General features: G+C 39.6%; 2 protein-coding genes across 3 annotated transcripts in view; both read right to left on the reverse strand.

The window, feature by feature from the left end:
- The window catches only part of si:dkey-3d4.3 (leucine-zipper-like transcriptional regulator 1 homolog), a 28175-nt gene extending 20620 nt beyond the window's left edge, over positions 1–7555 (reverse strand). The window contains exons 1-3 of one of the 2 annotated variants that reach the window (XM_039817390.1): positions 7406–7555; positions 2555–2747; positions 392–474 (exon numbers count right to left, since the gene is read on the reverse strand). In XM_039817390.1, the coding sequence (XP_039673324.1) occupies positions 392–474; positions 2555–2723 (252 nt within the window). In that variant the 5' untranslated portion in view covers positions 2724–2747; positions 7406–7555. The remainder of the gene's footprint in view (positions 1–391; positions 475–2554; positions 2748–7405) is intronic. The other variant, XM_039817391.1, reaches the window with a different exon arrangement.
- A 5062-nt stretch (positions 7556–12617) lies between these two features.
- Positions 12618–21551, reverse strand: slc10a2 (solute carrier family 10 member 2). Its single transcript, XM_039817392.1, has 6 exons — positions 21124–21551; positions 18693–18811; positions 16838–16926; positions 16565–16740; positions 14754–14911; positions 12618–14290 (listed from the first exon to the last, which is right to left on the reverse strand). The coding sequence occupies exons 1-6, from the start codon at positions 21516–21518 to the stop codon at positions 14103–14105; spliced, it is 1125 nt and encodes a 374-aa protein (XP_039673326.1). The 5' UTR covers positions 21519–21551; the 3' UTR covers positions 12618–14102.
- Positions 21552–21654: the final 103 nt, after the last annotated feature.

Raw genomic sequence — 21654 nt, forward strand, 5'->3', positions numbered from 1 at the left:
GGTGACGGCAGGATGTAGGTTTGTCACGTAGAGATCTTTAGTGCGCTTGCATAACTGCAGTGTGAAACCAAAACTTACCGGATCAAATGTAGACAATGTAACAAAAACATGAACCTTGGTCCGGACCTTGGTTCAGACTTTCATGTGTGAAAACGCCCTAAGTTGCAAGTTGGTCTCATTTGTAATCATAATACAGCAAAATTATATTTGGACTGGCGAAAGAAAGAAAGACAACACCACGGAATTAAAAGAAATTAACATAGTGAGGTAGCGTTGCATAAACGTAGGAAAAATAAGACCTGTTTAAAATAATTTAAAACCTAAAACACAACACTTCAGGGACCCCGCGGAAACCCTGTTTTTATGCAATTTAAAGTTCAAAAGTGTGTACCTCATGAGCCATCATAGAATGTCCCTCTAGTTCTTCTGGTGCAGCATCACTGGTGCAGTTTAACTCTGTCCACTCGTCACAAACTTAAATGTTGCACAGAATTACATGTTTGATTTTAGCCGGGGGTCATGCAACACAGCTCACCTTTGTTTTCTTTTTTCTTTTCTGGCTTTTAGAAGACCTTATCATACGGGCAGTTTTCTACATATAGCATGCATCATATGAAATACTGTAATAATAAAAAGAAAACTAATATACTAAACTAAACTAATACTAATAATAATGCCAAGATTATATTCTCAATGTTGCTGTGATTACTATTGAAGCCTATAGGGGACTTAATTAACCCTTTGAGAACGGACCTCTGGCCCGTGGCCACTAGAGGTCCGTGGGAGGTCGTTGTTTACATGATCCTGTTTAAATCGATCTAAAATGAAAACCGTAACAGCTAGAGCGGTCATTCTTTTTGCAGCACAAAGGCGTTTCGCGCCATTACGTTTACCCTCTGGAAGATGTCATCAGGTTATGTGACGTCCATTCCAAAACAGGCTGGCATCTAGCGTAGGCAACCAAGTATTTTCCAGTAATGGCTGCGGGAGAACGTTGTTTATATGATCACGTATAAAACAATGTAAAATGAAAACCATAACAGCTAGGGATTTAAAGGTTCACCGATACAAATCGGTATCTGGGTGCACTATCACAGATATGTCTACTTAGAAACACAGAGCCTTGCATCGGTCTAATTTAGACTCTAAATGGACCAAGATTAGGCCGATGGCCAGGTTCTCACGTTACGAATTGGTTGACTGAAGCTTTTCTATCAGTCCAACGAAGCTGCTGCGGTGTGCACAATGCTGTTGAAAGACATGGGTGTGTGTTTATGTGTGACTGAGACCAAAATGCCACACCACGTTTTTGGAGTTAGCGGTGAAAGTGGCTGAGAGGAATACATAGCGGATATTGTGAATTCTACTTTATGACTTATTTTGAGTCATCCATCAATGTGTGTGTGGTCATAAACATGTGAGTAGACTGGTATAAATATTAGGGCTGTCAAACGATAAATCTTTTTAAATCGTGATTAGTCGCTGAATTTCTATAGTTAATCGTGAATAATCGCCTGTTTTGTCACATGATTAAAATTCTATTATTTTGCATTTCAGAACTGTTTTTAAGTATATATTAAAAATGGAAAGCAATTCTTACCATTGTATCTTGATTGGGAATCAAATGAATGCAAAGAAAGTTACTTCATGAACTTGCCTTTGAGATTTGTATTTGTTTAAGAAAAACAGCAACTTGTTTATTGTTAAGGCCATGGTCAAAATTAAAGATTTAATAATAATGTAATAACTATAACAATAACTTATTTCACCAGTAAATTGCTATTGAACGACAAAAACAACCACCAGATGGGAAAAGGGGATTTTATAATTACTGTGAATGCACCAAGAGGCTACCTGTTTTAAGTGAAGTCTGTGCTGTTTAATTCCAACAACGGCAGCTGCTGTGCTGCAGAGCAGACTGTTAGGTCCCACTGTTGGAATCTTCTACAGTGAAATACAGTCACACTTTACACTGTTTAACGTTAGCTGTCAGCATTTTAACCCTGTTTAATCCAGCTGCTAGCTAAAGGTAGGCTAACATTACATGCTGTCAGGTGTAGTGTAAAGTCAGGCACCGAAATGAGGCACCAAAAATGTCTTATTCGGTCTCGTTACTACCGTTTAGGTTGGCACGTTTCGGTACCCAACCCTACTTACCAGAGTCAATATAGTGTGCAGTAACTTCTAAATAATTTTGATTACTCACTGACGTCCAGTGATCACCGGTTGATGAGACAGCGTTTGCACTTTGGTTTCAATAACAGGTCGGCGAGTAGCACTCTCTTGCTGACGTCAACACATGCTGTATGCTTGTGTTGACGTCATCACATTAGGTGACTTCAAAATTAACTTAGGCAGTGTCAAGAAATACGTTGTAGTTTGTAGTTCAAATGGTTAACATTATAGTGAAAATGAAAATAATTAGCATTATAATTTTCCCAAAATTCCACATTTTAATTAAGTCCCCTATAGGCTTCCATAGATTTCCACAAATCCTTAGTTTTGTCATGTGGTAGTAAAAGCCCTACTTGTACAATGTTTGTTTAGCCCTTACCCACGCTGTACCTCCAGAAGTCCCTCAGAGAGCTGCTGTCTCTCCCTCCCAGGATGTAGACATGTCCACCGTAGCTGCAGCAGGCGTGCTTGTAGCGGTCACATGGGGCCTGGCTGCCCTGGAGGAGCCGAGTCCACAGGCAAGGACTACTGTGACTCATAGCTGGCATCGTCCACTCTCACTGGACCATTTTCTAAAAATATCGATCACATAGGTACATTAGTTTGGGGTTATTAGTCTAATTGTAAAAGTTGGGAAAAGTAGTGTCTATTGTATATTCCATATACAATAGTCATATTCCAGTGGAGATGTGTAACAATAAAACCAAAGCACAGCCTGTCTGTCTGCTCCTCCAAAACAACCTGTGGCTGAAATCCACCATGTATACCAGCAAACAACTTCCAGGGGAAACCCTGAGAAAATGACCGTTAGGTGCCTTGCGAGTCGACGTTATGGATCTCAGAACAGGAATAGAAGAAAACGATGATCTGTTATTCCAGCTGCTGTAGCCTCCTACAATGAAGGCTGCCATATGGCATGGCGAGCCATTGTGTGTCATATACAGTATAGGACAGTGTTAGCTGTTATGGTTGTAGAGAGCTTGGCTCCTATAATTGGTGTTCAGCCGGGACTGCTATAGACCCATAGGCCCTGGTGTGAGGGGAGAAACACACTGCCATAGAAAGACTGTGAAGCGTGGCTCGGGGGGAGAAGCTCTCTAGTGGCAAAATGTTCTAATGCAGTTGGCTCCCTTTAACCACACAGTCATCATTATTCATTTTCGGATTGTATTTTAAAACACTTTTGAGCCAACACTAATATATAAACTTAGAAACTAATCCAAACACCGCAGCAGGCTAAGACATGTGGGTTTACACTGAAGACGCGTCACGCTGAACCATTGCACTTAATGGGATGTCTTTATCGATCCATTTCACAAGCTTAGCAAGAAACAGCACTTACTTGAATTGATGCATTTCATAAGCCGTGCAAAGATACCTCAGACAGTGCAGTGACAGAAGATGACGATGGTGACGGTCAACAGAAAGTTTCTCCACGTGCTCACCCTGCAGCCATCATCCCAACACCTGGCGAACCCCTCCACGTGAACACACACACACACACTAATACAGTCACCACACCCCCCGGTGACACCCACAGTAACCAACAACGTTACTAAGCGCGTGCACATACACAACAGCGCAAAAAAGAGGAAAGATCATAAAAGACTAATCAAATCCAATGTATGGCTCCTACAACTAAGACTAATCTTAACTACAGTGGATGTTCTAAATTAAGTGATATAATGATGTGACATTATTAGTTGTGGATACAATGTTCCTGAAGAGAAGTTAACATCATTGGTTTTTCATCACTGAAAATGTCACTTTCTGTTTTAAAGTCTTGAAGTATTGGCCATTTTGAGAGAAACCAAAAAGAATAATAATTACAAACTAGATCACACAGAAATAAATCACCCCATTTCTTCTTGGAAATACATTAAATATATTAAAGACTGTGGATGTTAATTGATCTATGGCCCTGATGGGGCAGGAGTGCATGACGCAACATGTACACATTGTATTTTTTTTATTAATTATTTGATCTATAAAATGTGACTATGAAAATAGTCAAACATGCAGTTGATGTCATCAAACGCTTGTTCTGTCCAACCAACAGTCTAAAACTCAAAATTTTCCGTTTGCTACTTTGATACAACGAGGACAAACAGCAAGTCCTAACGTCTGAGAGGCTGGAAGCATCAAATGTTTGGTGCCTTTGCTTGATCAATGTCTTAAACAATCAATCGATTATTATATCAATAAAAAGTTTCTGGTTAATTTTCTCTCAATCGACTGATTAGTTAATCCACTGATTGTTGCAGCTCTAAAATATAAAAACAAAAAAACATCCCTTACTAAAACACAGTGATGAAAGGCAGATGCTCTTTTGCTGCATTTGACTCTGCAAAAAAAAGCCATAACTGATTTACAAGGAATTGGTCTATTCGACGACGTTTTATTTCCGGGATTGTTCCGGAGGTTCCACCAGATGTCCCTCACTTAGGGCCAGCTGTCTGTCACCTTCCGCTTTCTTTGTGTTGGCATTTTAAACTCAGCTCGATTCGGGAAACATCCTCCCAGCTACAATGAAATGATGTTTATCTTTTTTTTGAGGAAAAAATCCACTCACACACTCGACAGCCATTTTAATTCCAGAGCTGGCCTCTCTACGTGCACGTTCCACCGAAACAAGTTCCTTCCCGAGGCAATTTTGCAGAGGCACCGTTGCTGCGTTTGGCACTAAGCACCGCCCAAGACGATTGTGATTGGTTTCAAGAAATGCCATTAAACCAGAGCACGTTTTTCTCCCATCCAGGAATGCTGTGTGGACTAGCCAGACCCTCCTCTGCAGCGCTGTGGTCTGGCAATGTAACACTAACAAGGACCTAACTCATCTGTCAGTCTGTTTGGGTTGACACAGTATTTTTACACACGGTCTATGACCGAGGAGGTAAATTGAGCTTTTCCAGTATCACACAAGCCATAAGCTGCTGCAGAGTTCTCCCCGTCTCTTCACCTTGACAACATCGTGGCTCCTCTACTACATTTTATCAAACTGTCACATGAGCAAACTGTGCCCTGTCCAAACACCTGATTGTTACTTGTATTAAAGAGCAATGTGGTCAGTACAACTAACAGTGAAAATATCCCTGTATACTGTATAGTATTTTCTTTTATATACAAAAATAGCATGACTTCGATTAATCGCGTCATTCTGCGGGCTGTTAATTGTGTATAGCAGACTGTTGCCATGTTTAGCAGACCAGTTAATTTATCAGTTGTGGCAAATAAAGTCAGAAACCATCATGGAAGGTTTTAATATTGATTTTAATATTTTTTGAGTGACCGAAACGTGTGATTGGTAGTTTTTTATTTAAGTCCTTAGTAAAGAAACAAAAAGGAGAAGAAGAACACTGTGCAGAACAAGCAAGAAAGGTTAAAAGACACAAAAAGCTGAATGACAGAGAAATCGGGAAAGTTGAAGAAGACAGACATACAGTAAACACTAAACAGCTCTGGCAGTGTTTAAATATATATATATATATATATATATATATATATATATATATATATAGTATATTGTGTGTATATATATATATATATATATATATATATATATATAAGATATTTGCACAATGACTATTATCCCCCATACTGCAGTACGATTCTCTGAAAAATGTTACAAACAAATTGCTCTCTTCCCTACAGTTTTCACTCTTCAAACATCACGGTTGGTCAAAATGTAGGAACATTGGTGCCGGTCGCAGACATGAAACTATGGAATCCACCGGACCTAAACTTTTGGCTCTGTTCACACCCAAGATACTGCCCCCCACTCACTCCTCTACTCCCTCACTGTGGAAATCACCATAGCAACAAGTTCTGACACACACACACCTCCTATCATGGAGACTCTTTAATGTAGGCCGTGTTGTCCTCTCTATGCAAGACATGTCAAACAGCAGAGATCAGGTAGGTCAGATCAGCTGTTACTAATGATATAAACTATATACCTGTGGTGACGATGGCCTTTACTCAACTATTGTATTTCCTCTCTCTCACACACTTCAGTCACCATGGAATCCACCAAATCCAACTTTTGGCTCTGTTCATACCAACTGTCAACAGAAACAATGAAAAGAAATATCTGGAAGGATGCAGGCCAGTCAGGATCACTTTACGGGCTGTGTTTTGCGAATAACTAACTGGAGTAATGTTACTCTATATAATGTAATGCGAGCACATGAATGTTGAAATGAATGAAAATGACTTTCCCATACGTTAGCCGTGATATAAATGAATGAAGCTCAACCCTTACCTGTGTAGGTGGAAATTAGCCAACTCTGTGTCCTTTTAGGCTCTAAGCTGTCCCCATCTTTTTAATGCATCTCCAATATTTAACCGTGTTTTACCTCGTCTCTGGCTATGCAACCGTTTAGAAGGATGGCGAGTTGTTATTTTAGGACAGATAGAATGAATCTCTGTTAATCCCTTTCATTTGTTTGCAGCTTCCATGGCTGTGCTACAGCTGTTGCGCACTGGGCTGTTTTTACAGTTACATCTGGCAAACCGGCCCGGCTGTCAATAGGATGTTGATACCAACCATACAGTCTATGATACCAACACACAGGCCAAAACACAAACAGACTTTCTGTCACGGAACGGACATCTCAAAAGGAGAAAATACTGGCTTTTAGAAAACATAGTATCTCAATTTAGCATGTTTCCTTAATATCTGATGAGACATTGGTGTCATGTTTTGATTAAATACAGTAAAGTTTTACATATTGCACCTTTAAATGTTAAAACGGCTTGATATGCGAGCGTGACGCTAACGTGACGTAACGTTTGTGGTCGAGACGGCACGGCACTTTCGGTCAATGGCATCAGCAATGGCATAACAACCACCGAATGGAGGAATGCGGCCCGTTAATATACGGCTCAGTTTCCAGGGGAAGACCAACAACGTAGCTATATTTAGGAGTTTACTTGATAACATCAAGTTATCACTTGGTAGTCACATCTGTCAGTGTCTCATTCTGACAAGTCAACGCGCAAACATGCCAACGTCAACGTTAATAACGGTAGAGTCGAAGAAGAGGAAATGAGGAGATGAACTTTTCTCGAGCTTCTTTGCAGATAGTTACGTTATTCGATGCCTATACGACACACCACAGCATATTTTTCAGTGGCAAAAACCTTTTATACTACTACTAATAATAATAAAATTGTGTGACAGGCATTTCATGTATGAAAAAATTGCTGTAAAGAATAAATCGTTACTTACGAGATGCTCCTCTTCGTCTGATTGTCGTCGGTCTGTAAACGGGCTTGTGCTGCATTCAGGGTCTTCAGTAAATTTGGTTCTCTCAATTGGACAGTCCTGAAAATAACTTGTTTCCATACAATAAACGACAGTAGAACGGACATTCCCATTCAAATCAGCAGGATGGTCAGAGCGGCGGCCACTTATTTTGTGGACGTTCAAACTGTGGGTTGCTTAGATACAAAATATTGAGATTACATTTTATTTACTTATAAAAGCCTATGTTTTTGGTTTCGGTGATTGTTCGGTGATTTGTTTGTCTGTCAGTCAGATTGCAGAAAAAATACTGGTCCAATTTCCCTGATTTCTCAGCACGTGTAGTTAAAAAAATTGCAAGTACTAAGTACTAAATGTATTTATAGGACGTTGCAGAAGCATCAATATTATTGTCAATGTGCCAGAAATAGCCAATGTCCTGTGTTTCCTAGTTTGCAAAGCTAAGCTACCTGTTGTTAAAGTTAAATGAAGATATAGTTGTAGCTAACGTCTTATAATACACCTAGAATATAATAGCTCAACTCATAACCAAATGAATATTATAAACACACGTTCTATATCAATGCCACATAGGGCTGTGCAATTAATCGAAATTTAATCATGATTATGATTTTGGCTCCCAATGATCACAAAAACAGAATAATCGAGAAAAACAATTATTTAGCTCATTATGTTTTGCAAGTAAACTCTTATTTTCTCTTGTGTTCTGAATTAAAAAAAAACGTTTAAATAGGAAAAGTATTAAGGCAAATTTCACAGCTGTATGTGTTTTTTTTTTTACTGTTGATTTATTTAACTTATTCAACTAAGTTTTTTAAGTTCAATAATTGCAACATCTTTCCAGAAGTCAACGAGCAATCGTGTTAAATTATCGTGATTTCAATATTGACCAAAATAATCGTGATTATATTTTTTTCCATAATCGAGCAGTCCTAATGCCACGACCAGTATTGTAATGTAACGAAGTATAAATACTTCACTACTGTACTTAGAAGTATAGTACTTAGAATGTTCATGTACAGTATCTGTACTTTACTTCGTTATTTATATTTCCGGAAACTTTTACTTTTACTCCACTACATTTCCCAAATAAAATGTATACTTTTACTCCACTAAGCATCTTAGTTACTCGTTACTACAAAATAAAATCAGTATCCTAAATTGCCAAGATAATGCACGCTCCATTCCAGCTGGTGACCTAATGCCTCTTAGTTGCCAAGCGGTAAAGAAAAAAAAAAAAAAACATAGGCCAAAAGTGAAGAAGAAGAGGAGGAAGCATAACGACTAGTGTCATAGAAGGCCCTAGTGCAGGCTCTGCTGCCATGGTGATCACCCCGGCGACAGTGTTGAGGAAGATAACATTACACACCTTTGGCCATAAAGTTCATAATCAAAGTTTTTTTTACTTTTACTTCTAATACTTAAGTATATTTATCATCAGAAAATTACTTTTGATACTTAAGTACAGTAAATATCTGATATTTTAAGACTTTCACTGAAGTAAATATTCTAAAAGGTGACTTTAACTTCTACCAAAGTCCTTTTCTGGTAAGATACTTGTACTTTTACGCTTTCAAGTACTTTATACAAGGCTGGCCACGACCACAGAGATATTTTTGTGTGCAATTGATAATTAGGCCTGGTAGCATATGACCCAGGTTGCGTCTGAAATTCCAAACTAACATTTTCTGGTACATCGGAAACCTTAGTATGAAACCAATAGTACAGGAATTGTATACTATAGCAATTTAAATATTACAGTATGCAAACACAGACACTACAGAGAATTGTGCATAAGTATCCCACAATGCAATGCATTAGTAACAACAAGGTTCATAACACACAAAGGCCAGCAACCAAGGAGATCTATCACTTCAAAAACGCTTTAATTTGCATTTCCACATTTAAAAACGTACATAACGACACTAAGCAAACAGGGCCGAGGAACAGCTGGATCTACTCTCATCTCATCTAGAACGCATATTTGATGCTTTCATACGTCAACACTTTCACTAATGTTAGCTTGGAGAGCTAATTTACCTGTTGGGTTACAGACTACAGAAAATTACAGCACCCAAACTAGCATCCGTGTTTGACTGTATATCTTTAAATGTTACCGTTACGACTGAAAATGACCACAGAAATAAACCAGTTTGCCGATTTCACATATCTTCATAGCAATTCAAATCAAGTGTGTCTACCCCAAAGTGATTTTTGTGTTAGCTCGACATCGCAGTGATTGGGCTGGAATTACTTGAGGTCAACAAACAAGAAACAATCAGAACGCGTCCCACTTGTAACAACCCTGAATCGGAGGTTCAGAGAGACACCCGTGTTTACACGAGCAAGGAATGTAGCCTAATTAGGCTAAATAAAACAGCTGGGTGGGTGAGCTGTTAAGAGATAGCGTTTAAAAAAAGCATGACCTCTTTTAATAATGAGACAACTCAACTGACTCTTTTCTTAAACCTCAAAAATATATACATGTTGCTAAATGGGGAGATACATAGGCTTTTTTCATGTGGAAGTGTGAGAATTCCCATTACTTCTATCCGTAAGTGAAGGCAGCTGTAGTGCACTCATCAGGAGGAGGGGCGAGTGTGTGAAAGGAAGAAAGGGTGGTGTTTTGGGTTTGCTCCCACTCTGAAGTGATTCTTTGGCTCAGCACTGAAGTTATGACACACAGCTGAACACGTTCACCATCACATGACAGCACTTCTCTTTTTGCGGCTGTGGACTAGCTTTTGCTGTCACAGCTTGGACTTTGAACAACTGCAAGAAATGTGTTTTTTTATGGTTGAAAAGCAATATGTTTCGGACCCTGTACTAGTACTATGTGGCCTGTATATGTGAACATTTTACTACATCACTTTTGAAGACTAAAATCTACGTGTGCTAGTTTTTCAGAAGGACATACGGGCAGTAGTGTGTAGTAACAAAGTTATACCATGGCCTGGGAGAACACTCAATTCTGATTGGCTGCAGGTGTCCATTAAAAAGTGATTTATTTAAAAAAACTCCTTAGAATGAGTTTTTTAAATGAATGTGCTACATTAAAAGAAAATGAAAGTCTGAATGTTATTTCTGAGTGTAGTTTGGGGGTGGCTTTACCTCAGACCATAGGGACTTTGCCTGAGATCCCAAGGGTCGCTGGTTCAAGTACGGAGTGTGGACTGGTAGCTGGAGAGGGGCCAGTTCACCTTTTTCAGCAAGGCACCAAACCTGCTTGGGTCACCTTTAATGGGCAGCCCCCTCACTCTGACATCTCTCCATTTGTGCATGTATAGGTCCTGGGTCCTGTGTGTATTTCGGGCCTTTGTGTAATAAGTAACACCAAGTAATTTCCCCCTTGCGGGATTAATAAAAGTATGTTTTCTTCTTCTAGTCCTTCAGTGCCTTGTCCTCTGAACACCACAGGATGGCGATAACACACAAGCTGCAGGAAGTAAGTTACACTGCCCCTCTGAAATGATTTGTTTCACAGCAATCATCTCTCATCCCTTTCGCTGTTCAGGTCGCTACTATAGGCTTATGCCGACAGTACACATGGCGCATCATTTGTTCGTGAAAAACATTGATTTGGGGACAATGGCATGGCTAGATAGCTTGCTTGTCTTGTTGTTAAACGTACTATCAAATTATATTTACTGATTGTCAACCGTACACTATGTTATCGACTTTGATTCTTGTTAGCATAGCGTTAGCTTTCTGGCTCGTAGCTGTCTGAGCTGAAGGGTTCTACGAGCTGAGCGGACTATATAAATATCTCCCGTTGCTAAGGAAGGCAAGTCGTATCTAAGGGCCCGTCCTATTTCCTGGAGCAGTGAACAATGTTTGCATTGCATAAGAACCTTATGGGATGGTTGCTATGATTGCCAGGTATTAGTCAACCCCTCAGGTGTTACCAGGAAAGCAGTTATTGTTTGAAAAAACTAGATTTTGATTGTAAAATGCATTTAAATGTAAATGAATGGTCTTAAAAAATTTTATTTGGCAAGTGACCAAGCGGGTTAAAGGCTGACGAGGTGTTTCATTATCAGGAATGAATGAATGAATGGACGACGGCGAGGCCACAACTGGTCCAACACACAGCCGAGATAAAAAGAAAATGTGATGGCTGATACTCAATTGTTGTTTTACTTTCATCTGGACCTTATTTTATTTTAAATCCTAACATTCTTTCTAGCCAGTACTCTACACTATTTTTTATGATTCTCTCGTGACGAACCAAACCAAATGCAGGGGTTGGGTGGGGCTCGTCTCTTTGTGCTGCCGTTGTTAGTTTACAGGATTGTGCAGTGTACCATTCTTCCCTTGCATTTCTGTTTCCTTTTTTTTCTGTCCTTCAATTTTGATGCATGTATTTTTGCATACATTTTCTTTTCTTTTTGATTATTTTATATATTTTTTGAACATACATAACAGACAAACACAACTGAACAAGAACAACAACCCTCTCCCACCCCCCACCCTCTGCGGTCTCAAGGAAACCGAAACAAAAACAGAAATCCCACCTTGCCTAGTCGCTCTCCTCTAGTTCTTGTGGCCCTGAGGTCATTAGGACTGATACCTGTGCTGCTGTGTTTCTCCACAGGTCTATAGTCGATGACTTGGCTTTGTTAATCCTTGCTGTAGAGAGCTTCTGCATAACTATGTCCCGAAAATATACTAACCACTGTTTTATACAAAGCGAGTGGGGAGGGGAGGAGCCAGCGCTGAGCTATCATTTTCTTGGTTGATCCAGCTAGCCAAATTTTGCGCATACATGTGTATGTTACAAATTAAATTTTAGGGCATGTATAGTAGTGGAATACGTTTTAACAGTAACCATCCCAACACCTAACGCCTATCAGCCAAAGAGCCAGTGGAATATATAGGAGAGTTTACCCACTTCCTCCTCGGCAACACACCCATCTATCTTATAGTACACACATCTCACCAATTACCACTACACCCCTGCATAGGGGTCATTGTCATTTGAATAATTAAAATATTCATATATATTTTTTGCTGCTTTTAAATGTCTTATGTATCCCTGTACGGTGTCCTTGAGTGCCGAGAAAGGCGCCTTTAAATAAAATGTATTATATATATATATATATATATATATATATATATATATATTACCACTTACCAATTATCACTTCTACATTAAATACACATACAACATAAAGGCTAAGTTAACAAATATGAATAAGTTTATTGAGCTGAATAGTTCACATATTTACATAAAAACATGAATCATTACAACAAAATAGACAACAACAATGTAAAAGTGTTTTGATAAAAACATCATTTCAGAAGGCACGTTTCTTGACTTACACATACTGGTAAATAGGAAAGCAAAGAGTTTTGTAAAATATTTTGTTGATGTACATACAATATATCCATGAAATCTTTAATTTTGTGATTTTTTTACATTTGCACAATACAGAGGACTAACATATTAGCTGTGAATATGTTTCATAAATATACTGGGATATACTGTCTATCCCTGTTTCTTCAGTTTGGACGGACATGTAAAACCACAAGCTCATGCATTTCAAAAAGCCAAGAATCACCTGCGCCCGATCCCACCCTCCCACTCTATGTATTGACTACTGTAGTCTAAAAGAGGCATAGAAGAAGTGAAAGGAACTGAATGAGCAGAGAACACAGAGCAGAAGTTTGCATCTGGGCCCAAGGGCCAAAGGTGGTCCGTAGTAACCACTGATTTCATCTGCTACATCAGAATAACCTTTTCTTTTAAACATAGAAGCATTATGCTCTGTTAGTGGCTTTCATGACTGCGAAACATCGTCTCTCATGTGACACAGCTCTGAGCCTTACCAGATAAATGATGAATGTTACATGAATGATGATTCATTTAACACTTTAAAGAAGTTGTGTACTACTTTAAAGTCTCTATCCACTTTTAAAGAAAAATTTTAAATAAATAACTTTAATAGCCATATTTTGCCTTCTTCCAAAACAGTGGTGAAGAACACCAGGAGTTAAATTAGGACTGGTGTGTTAACTGCATGCCAAATTCCTCAGAGCACACAAGGTCATATTACTTCTTAAGTTACCATATGCCCGCTTAGTGGTGGTGTGCAATACTGCAATATTTGGTATCGATCCAATACCAAGTAAATACAGGGCCAGTATCGCCGATACGATACCGATACTTTTTAGTAATTAAGGTGGATGCATCATCAAATTGCTAAATCTAAATGGATTTTTATGACCTTTAAGTCTTTTTTAACTTTGGATTATTAAGTTAAAACCCAGGACAGAATTAGGTATCGGAATTTTCCCGAATGATACCCAGCCCCAAGTTTGAATCAGACATGTAAAGACACAACAGGCTTTCTGACAGAAATATAGATAATATATGAATAAATTAAGTCAAAGGAGGGTCTTGTATATTCATACAATGCAATTCAACACAATATAATACAGTGTATCAGTCATTGCTCCCCCTTGAAGTTAATTGTGGGCCACACTAGGGAAGACACTTGGGCTTCCCGGTTCTTGCAAAATGTTTTGGAACAGGCGCTGTGGTGTACAGCTCCGGCCTGCAGAGTGCAGTGTGTGTTCACAGTGTGTGTGTTCGGCTGCTGTCTGCAGTAGTGCTGACATACTGATCAGTCCAGAGTCTGTGATTTGCAGGTCTGTGATCTCACAGCTGGGTGATCTTTTTGACGTCCTTCTCTCCGCTGTGGCCATCGTTATCAAACTCAAAGGCACTGTTGTCCACAGCGTGTCCGTTCTTTTTTGCTGAGTCACTGTCGCCAGCTTCCAGGGATGGAGCCTCACTGTCTGCATCAGCTGAACCACCGCCACATCTCTTTTTATACATCTGGTAGGCTGCAGAGGAAAAAACATATGGATTCAGAAACATAATCAGCCATCTTGCCATATTATGGTTTCAGTATATTTTTGAGCAAACACTACCTTTGAGGTTACTCTTGAGAATATTTTAGACAGTATTTGTCTTTGTTTTAGATTGACGTAATAATAATAAACATTTGCATAAAGCAATCATATTTCTCCGCTCCCATGTTGGTAAGAGCATTAAAAAACTTGAAAATGGTCCCTTTAAAAGTACATTTAGAAAAGATAAAAAATGTGCGACTAATTTGTGATTAATCGCCAGTTAACTATGGAAAATTATGTGATTAATCATGATTAAATATTTTAACCGGTTGACAGCCCTACTACCTATATATTCTTTTGGTGGTAGATGACAACATCCAGTTTTGACTAAAATGCTACCACCGTTTAAAAAATGCCGTCCTTAAGTGTGTATGCGTCTGCCTGCTAAACTCACCTCCCACAGATATGACTGCCACCACCAGCTGGAAGATGCTGTAGATGAGCGGGAATGCGAACATGACTTCCAACTCAGCAGGGCTGAAGGACAGCTGGACAATGGTACTGCACAGCTGCGAGTTCTGGAAACCCGTCTCCAATGCGATGGTTCGACATCTGAACAAAGGAGGGATTTGGGGTTTGTTGATGCAGAAGTGGTTTCAGCATTTATACAATTTAATTAAAGGGAAACTTGATTTTGTTTTTTAGACCTGGACCCTGTTTTCTCATGTTTTTGTGTCTAAGTGAATCGTGGGGACAACAATCTTTGAAATTGGTCCGGTATTGAGCAAGACCGCCACACAATGGGCAATTGCGCACCTTCAATTTCCATCCACTAAAAGTGCTTGTTTTGCCACTGACTCAGATTATTATTCTAAGTGTCTGACAAGATTATGGAAAGGATCCCTACACCGTTGCTCTGTTCCGCCACTAGCAGGTGTGTGAATATGTGGGAGGTTGTAACGATTGAGTTGGGTAAATGTGTAAATGTGTGGATGTTACAGGAGAGAACAACAAGCTTCTGTATACAGGAGGATGTATGACTGCTGTAGTACTATTTGTACTACTTATACTATTTGTTGTCTATTGATTGTTTGTTATTGTTTGTTTATTTTATTTTATTTTGATTCATGAGTTATTAACCTATACAGATTGTGTGCTAATGCACTTTTTAATGCATTCTAAGTTGTTTAACCCTTAATGGATGGGCTGGCTGTAAACTGAATTGCCCCTTGGGGACTAATAAAGTTATCTGAATCTGAATCTGAGATAGACATTTTTGTTGAAGACGAAATCGCTATCCTAAACAGTCATTTTATCATTGTAAAACACACTTCAATCAAAGTCAAAAACCGTCTAGTTTCGCCTAAACACTGTTCCAACAATCACCTCTCTGGTTTGATGTTTGTTGATTAGTAACTTAGACAACAATGCATGGGAAAAGAGGGAAAAAAAGAAAATTATTTGTGCTGTCAGTTAAACGCGTTATTAACTCATAAATTTTTTTATCACGAGATTAACGTTCTTTTTGGCCTAGCAAACTTTGTAGTTTTTTTCACATGCTGTTGCAACAACTAGTAATGTTAGAAAACTACAACACCACACTGGATCTAGCTAGACCAGAAACAACACAACAGGCACGCCGCGCACACTTGTTTGGGCTTGCATGCCGGCCAAAGAGTAGCAGGCTAATGTTACGTTTTGAGTGGATGGCGAGTGCGAGACGCCGAAATGGATGCCAATAAGATTCTGAATGGTAAGTTTACTTTTAAAAAGTTGCCAAATGGTTCCATTGACAAGACCAAACTTGTCATTGTCGTTGTGAACTGAGCTATTATCACAGCACGTCCAGTCTGAAATACCACTTGATGGCCGAGCACACAGCTGATGCCAATTCTCCGCCCCCCAGTCAAAGCCAAGCGTCAAAAGCACAAAGCAAGCCAATCCACTTTTCCATGTTGATAGGAGCATTAAAATGAGAAAAATAATGGGACAAAAAGAAATCAAGGGACATTCAGAATAGATAAAAATGTGCGATTAATTGCGATTAATTGTGAGTTAACAATGACATTATTGCGATTAATCGCGATTAAATATTTTAATAGTTTGACAGCACTAAAAATTAACCTTGAAACTATATCCCTTTGGCAGGATCAACATCTTAAAAACAAGTTATGAAGCAAATATAAATTATGTAATAAATGCAAATACAGGATTTATTTGACAAAATTGGTATATGCCAACATCACTACAATGCTGTCACCATACCTGTACCAGGGTTGACCCGCAAAGCGGGCTGAGAAGAACCCCAGGCCGAAACCAATGAAGGGGAAGACAGTTCCAATAATCCACAGGGAGGGAGCAATGTTCCAGGAGGACTGGTAGAGAATTCCTCCAACCACAGCTATGATGACAATGAGAGCGAAGCCTGCAATGGACCCTACCTGTTTCATTGGATAAAGCCACGTGTGAAAATGTAAAAAAAAACCTTGATCAAACATCATATTCACAAAATAAATTGAGTCATATTTAGATTCTTACCTTGAGGATCTTTTTTGCTAGGTGGGGCCACCTGCGTTTAACCAAAATCCCAGCACCAATTGGGATAAGAAGGGCCACCAGAGTGATACCTGAATATACACAGATTTCATTTCAGCACACGATTATAGGATAATAATAACCCTGTACAGTGCTACTACAAGAACTACAAAGTGATCAAACAACCCGATAAAACAATAGGCGTGTAAGACCTTAAAGGGGTGATAGAATGATTATATAAGGTATTTCACACTGTTCCTTATGGTCTCCTAATGGGGTATGTAACATTGGTTGGGCTGAAAATGGCCTGGTTGATATTTTATTGGCCCTTATGCATCCCTGTGTTTTGGCCCTATTTGTAACAAGAGCTTTTCTTCCAAATATGGTATGTTCATGAATATTTAGATGAGCTGCCCGCTGATTAGTTCCCTATTATCCCCATACACACACTTTAGAGACGCGCGCTGATTGGTTGAGCGAATCCCCATACACACACATTGGAGACGCGCGCTGATTGGTTGAGCGAATCCCAATACACACACATTAAGAAGCGACAGAATCTCATATTCCAAACACTGCAATGTTTCGTTACCAAATTCACTTCTGAGACTTTTTTATGCGAGAAATCAACTATATAAAGCTCAAATATGGGCCATTTTATGAAAATGTATGGCTAATTGCAAATTTGGTAAGACGTGTTGGACTTTAGCTCCACACAGTCTGACGAGAAAGTGGCAGCCTGCTGGGCTCCATACCCAGGGCAAAGTCACCCTTTGTTGATTACTGGGCTCCACGGCCGGCTGCCGGCATAACTATAATATATTTACAGTTTGAATTTCGTCACGGCACTTATATCACAGCTACCCCAAGGTCTTACAAAGTTAACAAAAGCTAACAGTCCGATTTGAATTTAAGGCATTTTTATGAAGGTGAGGGGTCTTGTTAGAAGGAGCAGCTAGCTAGCTAGCTATATGTCCCATTCAATACAATGGAAAAATATCGCGGCTAAATAGCTACACTTTCGGCATAACTATAGTATATTTACAGTTTGAATTTCGTCACTGCATGTATATTACAGGTTCCCCAAGGTCTTAAAAAGCTTAGCTAAAACTTCTCCGATTTCGGATTTACTGCATTTTTGTGAATTTCAGAGGTCTCGTTAGGAGGAGGCTAGCTAGCTCTCATTGATGGACTCCAGCTCACCGAGGGCTCTATCAATGAGACTCGCAGACAAGAGGCGTTTATTTCCCCAATCGTTTGTTTAAATAACTCAACACACATATCCATTATAAGATTATTGGAACCTGCAGTAAGAGATTGTGTGTGTAACAAGCTGCTGACCGCGCTCTCAGTCACACACCGGCCATTTAGCAGGAAGAGGGGAGGGAGAACAGCGAGCTGCAGGCCCTGGAGCTCTGTCAGGGCACCGGCGTTTGGTCTCTCTCTCTCTCGTTTCTCGCATAAAAAAGTTTCAGAAGTGAATTTTGTAATGGAATAGCAGAGATCTGTGCGACCTAGATTCAGAAGACTACCTGATCTCAGGTCAGTTGTGTAGCCTATGTAAATGTTGGGGCGTGACCATTCTCTTAATACATTCATGGGCATGACAAAGGTACAGGTCTTGGGATGCTTACGTAAGCTTCCAGATTTGTTGAGATTCACCCGTTTTCAGCGGCAGTTTCAAAAGTAGTAGTAAAGGGGTGTCAATGGAATTTTGAGCTTCTATGTATGTCCTATTTACCCACCAAACTGTTGTTATTCAACTATGACAAGGTAAAATTGGTTTTGCATTTTATCATCCCTTTAAAGTACAAAGTTTTTGTACAATTCTTACAGATTTGTCTTGCTTCTTACTTACCAATGCTGTCATATGGGATCTCGATGGTGTCGGAGGAAGTCCAGGTGGTGGTGTAAATGAGCAGGCAGAGAGGCATCATCCCCAAGGCCAGGATAGAGGAGCAGGCTGTCATACTGATACTGAGGAGGGGAGATTATGTCAAGCAAGCTTCTTTTAATAACATATTTCTTTCAAGAATTGTAGTTTTTCAATGAGACTTTATATTTTCCTATAAGTAAGTATCAACTGATGTCCTTGCTGGCCGATCATACCTTACACAGTACACTACCTTATGAGACACAAAAAGGGGATGTGGGTCCTGACGCTGATTTTTTATACTTGTACCACATGTAGGAAAAAGTCTATGTGCTGGCGGGGTAGTGAATGAAGGGCCCAAATTGGAATATGTGTTCCTCCCTGTCCATAATTTCCTAATGGTGTGCCTGACCCCATGTTAGCCTCATTACCAACCTGCATTGGGTCAAATACAGAACCCTTTGACACATATCATCCTACATTTTATCCTATTACTAACCCATGTTGGGTGTAGAAGGACACATTGACTGGGTGTTCCCAAGAGGTGGGGTGTAACAGTGCCGCTACGTATCTCGCCTGTCCTGCATTTTGTGTCACGGTGCCCAGAGATGTTACGTGTGACATTGCTGGGCTATGTAGACATATTATACCAAGTTGTTTTGGCTTCATGGCCACTGCTGATGCTTCTGAGAAGAGTAGTGTTGGGCCTAGCAGCGATTATAGCCTAACTATCGAGATTCCAATTAGAGACAACACTTTGTTTCTACTCCACGTACATCATTAACCCTAAAAACGACTGAAATGGGTTGAGAAATGTAACCGTTAGGCCGGCTACACACTGGCTGCGTGGCGTGAGCGTGGCATTTCTGTTGCGTGTCATCTGCGTGGCTGTACACGTGTATTTTTCCCATTGATTTACTGCACTCAAGCAGTAGTACACTTCATGTTCAACATAAATATATACTTATTTGATTACAGCAAAGACATCGTCGGCAGTATTGATGTGAAAATAGGCTACAGAATATTTCATTCTGTATTTACAGGTGCAATGATTTGAAAATCAATATATATTTTTTTAATTACATTTATATCTGCATTTATGTAAAAACCTAGAGATTTTTCAAAATGTCATTTATTAATATGTATCTGTGTCAAAATGACATATAAACATCTTTTCCTATTCCATTTTGCTTAGAAACGCTTCCAACGTCGCGTGAAAAATAGGCGTCGGTCCTATTTCTAGCATGCATGCGTTTTCTGAGACGTGCGTGTCACGCAGGCAGTGTGTAAGCTCTAACCTGTTAACATGGGAGCCGAAATAAAAACTGACACACCACGCAGCTGACACGCTCACGCCACTCAGCCAGTGTGTACAGTGCGAGCAGAACAAACACATCTCCGCACACATTTGCAGATCTCTGTCAAGTGTAGCAAAAGTCACGTGTTAAAAGACTGAGTTGTGACTGATGACTTATCTGTATTTCCAGCTCTTGGAGCAAAATACTTTGACTTTTAATATCAATATTCACATTTACAGATTTGTCTATGCATGTACAAATTTGAATACAGATTTGGAGGTTTGTTTTTACACCTTCATAAATCTGATTACGCATTCACAGATTCTGAATACACATTTGCAGATCCCTGTACATATTCACACATCTAAGTACGCATTTAGAGATTATATTACACATTTACAAAATCTTGTTTATCACACACAGATTGAGATATAGTTTAGCACAGCATATGTGTTATTAACCATTAAATCATCCAGTGTGGTCAGGTTGGCAGGTTTTTCAAATAGCTTGACAGCATTCAGTCATCCAAACAACATTCATTAACTTACATTAGATAATCCTATGAGCCTGCAACTAACAACTAACTAAGTAATTAGTATATCATATTTTCATATCATTTTCATTCATAGTCGATTCGTCTTTTGATTATTTTCTCGATTATTCGATTAGTTGTTTGGTTTCTAAAATGTCAGAAAATGGAGAAATATGTGAATCAGTGTTTCCCAAAGCCCAAGATGATGTCCTCAAATGTCTTGTTTTGTCCCCAACTCAAAGATATTCAGTTTACTGTCACAGAGGAGAGAAGAAACTAGAACATATTCACAACAAGCTGGAATCAGAGAAGTCTTTTCTTTTCAACAAAATGACTCAAACTGACTGATTATTAAAACAGATGGTGATTAATTAAATAGTTGACAACTAATCAAGTCATTGATTTATCTTTGTAGCTCTAGTTCCAACATCAACAAATTGAATAATCAAGAGAAGCTGCGTGTGTTTTTGTGCTGATTTGTCACTTGTATTTTTCATAAATACTAATAGTTGGCGATTCATTAAATAGTTGACAACCGATCCATTCATCTTTGCAGCTCTACAGTCAGGCCCAGCACGTTTCTTACCTTAGGTCCATGTCTCCATCCAGCCAGTAGCAGATGATGTTGGAGCCGGTGCCTCCAGGACAGCAGCCCATAATGATAATGACAACAGCCTGCACTGGCAGCACACCGAAGGCCAGCGACAGGGCGAAGGCTGTGAAAGGCATGATTCCAAACTGGCACAGGAAGCCAATGAGGATGCCCCAGGGTCTCTTGATGTGGCCCCACAGCTTTTTGACCTCCACGGTGCAGCCCATGGAGAACATGACCATAGCGAGCATCACAGTGAGTACAGTGCTCAGTACCAGGCCCAGTGTCTCGTTGAAGTTGCCGGGAGGAACGAGACAGTTTTCGCCCGAGCACACTGTGGAGAGAGGGGCGCAGGCAGCAGGCACAGTTGTGGCCTTTAACATGGGCATTTTGGACAATGCAACGGTAGAAGAAGAGGATAATCGGTGGCTGCCAATTAGAAAAGAGAAGACTAGATGAGAGTTTCCCTCAGGGCTTGGTAGTTCTTAAGATTCCACGAAACTTCTCCAGTTTCTCCTTCTCCGA

The sequence above is a fragment of the Perca fluviatilis genome, chromosome 12 (assembly GCF_010015445.1).
Source record: "Perca fluviatilis chromosome 12, GENO_Pfluv_1.0, whole genome shotgun sequence".
Taxonomy (NCBI): domain Eukaryota; kingdom Metazoa; phylum Chordata; class Actinopteri; order Perciformes; family Percidae; genus Perca; species Perca fluviatilis.